Below are 7,647 nucleotides of genomic sequence, written 5' to 3'. Positions count from 1 at the left end.
TCAGCTTCATCAGCTTCATCGCCTTCATCAGCTTCATCAGCTTCATCCCTCCTGTCGATTCTTCCTCTGCAGGTGAAAATGTTCCGACGGCTCTGGAGGTTAAAAGGCGCCGTCGTCCTCGTCTGCAGCCCGTTCGTCCTGCTGCCCCTCGCAGTCAGCACCAAGGTGACACTCCACACCACTCAGCTGTTGGACTAACCAGTTAGATTAACCAGTTGTTAGATTAGCCAGTTAGATTAACCAGTTGTTAGTCAAACTTGTTAGATTAACCTGTTGTTAGATTAATCAATTAGATTAACCAGCATTGAGATTAACCAATTGTCAGATTAACATGTTAGATTAACTAGTTAATAGATTTACCAGTTATCATATTAATCTGTTCGATTAACCTGTTGTTAGTATAATTTGTTATATTAGCCAGTATTTAGATTAACCAGCTGTCAGACTAACCAGTTAGAGTAACAATTTAGATAAACTTGTTGTTAGATTAACCAGTTAGTATAACTAGTTGTTAATCAGTTAGATAATCAACACTGAGATTAACCAGTTGTTAGATTAGCCAGTTAGATTAACCAGTTGTTAGTCAAACTTGTTAGATTAACCTGTTGTTAGATTAATCAGTTAGATTTCCCAACATTGAGATTAACCAATTGTCGGATTAACCTATTAGATTAACTAGTTGTTAGATTAACCAGTTGTAAGATTAATCAGTTAGATTTCCCATCATTGAAATTAACCAATTGTCAGATTAACCTGTTAGATTAATTGGTTGTTAGACTAACCAGTTAGATTAAGCAGTTGTTTGGTTAACCAATTAGTATATTCAGATATTAGATTAATCAGTTAGATTAACCAGTTGGATTTACCTGTACTTCAACACTAACCAGTACAACTAGTCAGACTAAGCAGCAGACTGATCAACTGTTTAACGAGTTGGTTTGGTTTGTAATGAACAGCTGAAGCTGCAGCTCAGAGGATTCACCGGGATCCTTAACCTCTTTATTAATTTAGACCAGTTGGAACTTAATAACTAGTCATCTCTGACACGTAAGATCAGCGAGTTGACATCAACCAGTTTAACTCAGCACCACTTAGTTTAAATAAGACAACGACTCACATGAAACAGTCTGTGGTTAAATAAATGACCAGTGTGAACTAACCAGTTAATGATCACTGAGCTGGGAACTCAACTTGACCAAACCGTTTTACGAACTCTTGTTTTCATTTCAGAAAGAATTGCTTTTGTTCGGAGCTCTCGGTGGTTGAGTTTAAAGTGGCTCCGGGACAACGTGCTGAAGGTTTTCATTGATCAGTAACTCCAGCAGCAGCTCCGACTGTTTGTTCAACACAAACTTTTATTCACAACTTCCTGTCACTGATTGGCAAACAAGATACAAACTGCTGACCAGGTCACGAACAATTCAAGGAAAGTCCCAACGATGACCGGATCAACTGCCGTCACGTTATTATTCTACCTCCGTGACGTTTTTAAATGTTTTCATCTTCGTAGTTTTAAAAACACTTTTCAAACCATGAAAGTTCGTCCTTCACTGTTTTCTGGTTCCTACACCAGTGAACGAACAACAAGGCAGTCCAAAGAACGGGGAGATTCTTTTATTACAGAACACCAGAACCAGCTGAATTAAATGAACAACTATTTGAACATTAACCAAACTTAAACATTTTCAGGCTCAGTGAGGCCAGAAAAACATAAATAATTATGATGGTTGTCGCTCGACCAAAGTGGACCTTTGACTGCTGGGTGGAAAGTCCTGATTTTAATCCAACATGGTCCGGTTCTTCTGTCAGGACAACTTCAAACCCAAAGTTGAAAATAAAAGTTAGAGCCATGATGACAGTTCAGGTCTGTTCTGTTTCATGAAACCCGGGGGATCTGTGACGTGGAGCCGTTTGATGACGTTCAGAAAAGTCCATGTATCGACAGAACTCCTCAGGAGCAACAGTCGGCTGTAAAACTGTCTGAAGCTTTTGGACCCTGATGTTCCCACGTGAGCACGAGTGTTTTCTGCTTGAAAACTTTGGCAGCTTTTCCCAGAAACAGGTCCTTGCTGCCGCAGCAGGTGCATCTGGGACTCGGTGCACGTGTCTCCCTGTGAAATGAGGTTAAAACAAACACAGAAAGTTTCTTTTGGGCTCAACGGGCCTCTCTGCTGCCTTGGAGTTTTGCCGGATCAGTTCCCTCATTGTTCTGCGTTACTTCTTTCAGAACTACAGGGTTCCAACTGAAGCATATTAGCCTCTCTGAACTGGTCTAAACTGGTCTAAATGCTGTAAAACGGTTTGTAAACCAGTTAAAGTTCAGGTAAAGGAATAAACAACGAGTCCACAGTCGTTAGTATGTCTCAATGAGGTCGGACTTGTTCTGAGTGTAAATTAAAACTGTTTGGAGATCTAATGGTTGATGATGGATATATCAGACATGTCAATCCTTAGAGTTAAAAAGTTTAAAACTCTTAGTGTCGACTCCTTGTTCCAACACTGACGGTTGATTTGGTTTGATTAGCTGGCACCTGAAGAGCTTGGATCTCCATGAAACACCCAATTCCTTTTCCAAACATGAAGTTTTGTTTTCCCTGTCTGTAGGAGGCGGCCTGTGCTTACGTCATCGCCCTCATGGCGGTGTACTGGTGCACCGAAGTTTTACCGCTGGCGGTGACGGCGCTGCTGCCAACCATCCTGTTCCCGGCGCTCGGCATCATGGAGTCCAAAAATGTAAGACTGGACACACACAGACACTGACCTGTCCGGTGGAGTACCTCAGGGTTCTGTTTTAGGACCAGTTCTCCAATGTCACATTATTGTTGACTTTAGCAGCAGGTTTTACAACTCATGTATGCAGATGATATTCAGATATACTGTGCCTTTAGGAGATTTACTCGAGAACCTCTCAGACTCTTGTTAAACAATATTTATACCTTCAGTTCAACTCCAATCATTTCCCTCTAAGCAATTTCAGGCAACTAATTGCCATTTAGACTCAAGTCTGAGGTATTAGGTGTAGTTTTGGACCAATCAGAGTCACTAGAAACAGTCTTTCCAAAACGCCGGTCCGGTTTCTACTTGAAAAGTATTTCTAAATGACGTCTGGTGTTAAAATGTTCACTTTGCATTTGTGTGTTTCCTGCTTCACCTGCGGGATGTTGTGATGTGAATTGTTACTCAGGTGTGCATGCAGTACCTGAAGGACACCAACATGCTGTTTGTGGGGGGGCTGATGGTGGCCGTGGCCGTGGAACACTGGAACCTCCACAAACGGATCGCGCTCAGAGTTCTGCTGCTGGTCGGAGTCCAGCCCGCCCTGTGAGTCGCCTGATCCAGATGTTTGTTTTTTAAGAGATAAAAGTCCTGGTTGATGTTGAACAACTTCTTGTCCCTCAAACATTGAAGGATGAACCTTCATCAGAACCAACCGGTGGTTCTGTCTGTTTTATCTCACCATGGTCCTGTCAGTCAAGGTCCAGTCTGTTAAGACGGTCATTATGTAAAACATTTAAAATGCTGGACTGAAACTCAGAGTTGGATTAAACAAAACAGACTGAACCACTTTCAGGTCCGTGTGGGGTTCTGCGGGCTGGACTCTGGCTGGAACTTAAAGTTTTTCAAATGTAGTAAACAGTCGGTAGAAACTGTTTTTCCTTCTTCCAGACTGATGCTGGGCTTCATGGGAGTGACGGCCTTCCTGTCCATGTGGATTAGCAACACCGCCACCACCGCCATGATGGTCCCCATCGTCCAGGCTGTGCTGGGCCAGCTCAACGGACCAGCTGAACCGGACTGCAAGACCCAGAGCAGGACTGTGTCTCTGCAGCAGGAGCAGAAAACCATCAGTGTAGAGAAAATAACTGCCCCCAACATCCCAAAAGAAGGTGCAGTTGACCTCTGGTGGTCTTCGGGTGTTGTTGTTGTCTTCCATCGTTGTTGCTGTTGTCTTCAGTTGCTGTTGTTGTTGTTTTTGCTGCTGCTGTTGTTGTTGTTGTTGTTTTTGCTGTTGCTGTTTTTGTTATTATTGTTGTTCTTGTTGTTGCTGTTGTTGTTATTGTTTTTGCTGCTGCTGTTGTCTGCCGTTGTTGTTCTTGTTGTCTTCAGCTATTGTTCTAGTCTTCTGTTGTTCTTGTTGTCTTCATTTGTTGTTGTTATTGTTATTGTTTTTGCTGTTGCTGTTGTTGTTATTGTTGTTATTGATGTTGTTGTTGTTGTTGTTGTTGTTACTGTTGTTGTTATTGTTATTGTTATTGTTTTTGCTGTTGTTGTTGTTGTTGTTGTTGTTGTTGTTGCTGTTGTTGCTGTTGTTGCTTTTGTGTTTTTGTCTAAAAATGAAAAATGATCAAAGTTTATGCTCAATATTCGTGGTAACAATCCAACAAAGTTAAGTCAGCTCAAACTGTGTTTGTTCTGAACATAGATATCTGTGACGGGCATCTCTCACTGTTTACTGGAACCAGAACCAGGTGGTTCTGATCCAGCATGGGGACCAGCTGCTCATGTCTGAGTGATGACAAATAAGAAAATGATGAAACGTTTAAAAAAAAAAAAAATTTTTTTTTTTATTTTCTGGTATTTCTAAACAGTTTTCTTTTAATATTTTATCCATCCATCCATCATCTTCCTCTTGTTCTGGACTCAGGTCTTAGGGGCAGCATCTTGAGCAGGGAGCTCCAGACATCTCTTTCCACAGCCTCTTCCAGCTCTTCTGAGAGGACTCAAAGGTGTTCCCAGACCAACTGAGAGACAGTCTCTCCAGTGTGTCCTGGGTCTCCTCCCAGTCAGACATGCCTGAACCACCTCAACTGGCTCCTCTGGATGTGGAGGAGCAGCAGTTCTCCTCTGAGTCTCTCCTGATCACTGAACTTCTCACCCTGTCTCTAAGGGAGAGTCCAGCTGCAGAGGAAACTCATTTCAACCTCCTGGATCCACGATCTCTTTCTTTCAGTCTCTACCAGAGTTCATGACCAGAGGTGAGGGGAGGAACGTAGACCGACCAGTAAACAGAGATCTTTGTCTTGCAGCTCAGCTCCTCTTCACCACAACGGACCAGCACAGAGTCCACAACACTGCAGACGCTGCACCAATCCATCTGTCAATCTCACGCTCCATTCTTCCTTCACTCGTGAACAAAACCCAGAGATGCTTGAACTCCTCCACTTGAGGCAGAACCTCACCCTCAATCTGAAGAGAACAATCCACTCTTTTCTGACTGAGGACCATGACCTCAGATCTGGAGGTGCTGGTTCTCATCCCAGCTGCTTCACACTCGGCTGTGAACCGCTCCAGTGAGAGCTGAAGATCACGGCACGATGACACCAACAGGACCACATCATCTGCAAAGAGCAGAGATGAATCCTGAGGCCACTGAGCCGGACTCCCTCAACCCTCTGGCTGCACCGAGAAACTGTCCATAAAAGTTCTGAAGAGAATCTGTGACGATGAGCAGCTGGTGGAGTCCAACTCCCACCCTCAAGGGTCCGACTTATTACCGGCAATAAGAACCAAACTCTCTCACCGCTTGTATAAGGACTGAACATCCTGTAACAATGGGCCTCCAGTCCCATACTCATGGAGCACCTCCCACAGTGCACCTCGAGGAACACGGTCGAACACCTTCTCCAAGTCCAAAAAACACATGTAGACTGGATGGGCAAACTCCCATGAACCCTCGAGGACCCTAGTGAGGGTAAAGAGCTGGTCCCGTGTTCCACGGCCGGGACAGAACCCACATTTTTCCTCCTGGTTCTGAGGTTCAACCAAAGATCAGACTATTTCTAAACTGTTTTCTTTTAATATTTTATATTTGAATAAAATAACTTTATTGTAGTTTGAAACAAAACAAATCCGTTTTTATTCTTTTACTTTTTCTTTCCATTTTAAATGAACGTGTAAACGCTGCAGACAAACACAACCTACGTGTTTTTATTCTCTGTGCGAGCTGCAGGTCGTTAGAGGAGACGTTCTCCTTCCTGCCTCAGATGGGACGACGTCTGTCTCTGTGTTAGTTTAATATTCGAGCTGAGCAGAACCAGGACTTTGAAAACGTGTTTGTGCTCAGAGGTCGTGACGGAGGTCGGAGGCGACGAAGCTCAGGCGGAGCAGTGGAGGGACGAGGAAGAGGAGAAGAAGAAGATGAGTAAAGGCCTCCTGCTCTGTGTTTGCTACGCCGCCAGCATCGGAGGCATCGCCACGCTGACAGGAACCGGGCCGAACCTGGTTCTGATGGGCCAGATGAGCCAGTAGGATCTGAACACGGAAAGATCTCAGATGGTTTGTTCTCTTCTCTGAACTCGTCTTCTCGTCTCAGACTCTTCCCTCAGAACGGAGACGTCATCAACTTCGCCTCGTGGTTTGGGTTTGCCTTCCCCACCATGGTTCTGATGCTGACCCTGGCCTGGTTCTGGTTGCAGTTCCTCTACATTGGCTGCAAGTGAGTCTCCAAAACACCCGTGCAGACTTCCCAGGTGGGCATCCACCCACCTGACCGTGGAGCTGTTTCCTGTTTCCTTCTGCTGCAGCCTGAGGAGGACCTGGGGCTGCGGGTCGGCCCGGTCCCAAAAGGAGAACGCGGCGTACGAGATGATCAGAAGGGAGTACCATCAGATGGGGTCCATGAGTTATGGTGAGGGAAGCGTACTGGCGCTCTTTGTCCTCCTGGTGGTGCTGTGGTTCACCAGAGATCCCCGCTTCATGGACGGCTGGGCCACCAACGTGTTCAACGCCCAGGCAGAGTGAGTTTCAGAGACGGGTCGAGGTCCGACACCAGTCAGAAGCTCTGGGCCTTAAGAGTCTGGTTGTTTTGCATCATTCTGCTGCTGGACCTCAACAGGAACATTCAACATGAGTTCTGATCCTTTTAGAACCGACTCCTGTTCTTTAAAACGACCAGCACATCTTCAGAGTCTACTTGGGTTCTGTGGACCTGGAGGTTTAGAACCGTGTTCCTCTGTAGGAGGTGTTGGGGCACTTCTGAGGACTATCCAGTCCTTTTAGGACCGTGGAGCTCGGTCCTGGTCCAGATGGACTTCACCCGGGCCATTCCTGGTCTCTGAACTGGCCTGAGGTATTCAGAGGATCTTAGTGGTGCAGAGGAGGACGTCTACTTTGGGAACCTTGAGGTCCAAGTTCTGTGTTGTGCAGATGATGTGGTTCTGTTGAGCTCTGAACCAGCCCGGTGAGACATTCTCTCTGGGTCAGGCTGGTTATTGGTCTGCAGTGCAGGTTCCTGAGCGCTGGTCGAACGGAGCAGGAGATTGACCAACCAATCAGGCATTCTGCGACAGTAATGAGGGCGTTGCTCCGGTCTGTTGTGATTTTAAAAAGGAGCTGAGCTACAAACTAAAGTTCTAGAGGTACTGATTCATCTACGGTCCAACTCACACCTGTGGTCCCAAAGTTTGGATCAGATCCTGGAGAAAAGGGGAGGAGCTCCATCATCTGGAGCGAGCTCCGAGTAGAACAGCTGATCCTCACCGAAGGGGGCTGAGCTGAGGAAGTTCAGGCTCTGATTAGGATGGATCCTGGACTAGTTCCACGAGGAGGGGACCCAGAACTCTCTGCAGGGATTACACATCCCTGATGGATGGATGGATGGATGGATGGATGGATGGATGGATGGATGGATGGATGGATGGATGGATG

At 45.5% G+C, this 7,647-nt stretch overlaps 2 protein-coding genes across 5 annotated transcripts in view; both read left to right on the top strand.

Moving 5' to 3' along the window:
- Positions 1-2,619: 2,619 nt before the first annotated feature.
- The window catches only part of LOC119420363 (solute carrier family 13 member 5-like), an 18,243-nt gene continuing 13,215 nt past the window's right edge, over positions 2,620-7,647 (top strand). The window contains exons 1-6 of one of the 4 annotated variants that reach the window (XM_037687746.1): positions 2,620-2,733; positions 3,185-3,321; positions 3,667-3,865; positions 6,079-6,245; positions 6,314-6,436; positions 6,525-6,737. In XM_037687746.1, the coding sequence (XP_037543674.1) occupies positions 2,635-2,733; positions 3,185-3,321; positions 3,667-3,865; positions 6,079-6,245; positions 6,314-6,436; positions 6,525-6,737 (938 nt within the window). In that variant the 5' untranslated portion in view covers positions 2,620-2,634. Of the gene's footprint in view, positions 2,734-3,184; positions 3,322-3,666; positions 3,893-6,064; positions 6,246-6,313; positions 6,437-6,524; positions 6,738-7,647 lie in introns of all 4 variants that reach the window. The other 3 variants (XM_037687745.1, XM_037687748.1, XM_037687747.1) reach the window with 3 other exon arrangements.
- med31 (mediator complex subunit 31) overlaps positions 7,026-7,647 on the top strand; it is a 4,669-nt gene continuing 4,047 nt past the window's right edge. The window contains exon 1 of the mRNA XM_037688166.1: positions 7,026-7,050. Within this exon, the coding sequence (XP_037544094.1) occupies positions 7,026-7,050 (25 nt within the window). The remainder of the gene's footprint in view (positions 7,051-7,647) is intronic.

Source organism: Nematolebias whitei, chromosome 14 (assembly GCF_014905685.2).
Source record: "Nematolebias whitei isolate Nwh7 chromosome 14, NemWhi1, whole genome shotgun sequence".
NCBI classification, from domain to species: domain Eukaryota; kingdom Metazoa; phylum Chordata; class Actinopteri; order Cyprinodontiformes; family Rivulidae; genus Nematolebias; species Nematolebias whitei.
Note: the sequence above shows the minus strand (reverse complement) of the source record. Positions and strands in the feature narration are given on the sequence as shown.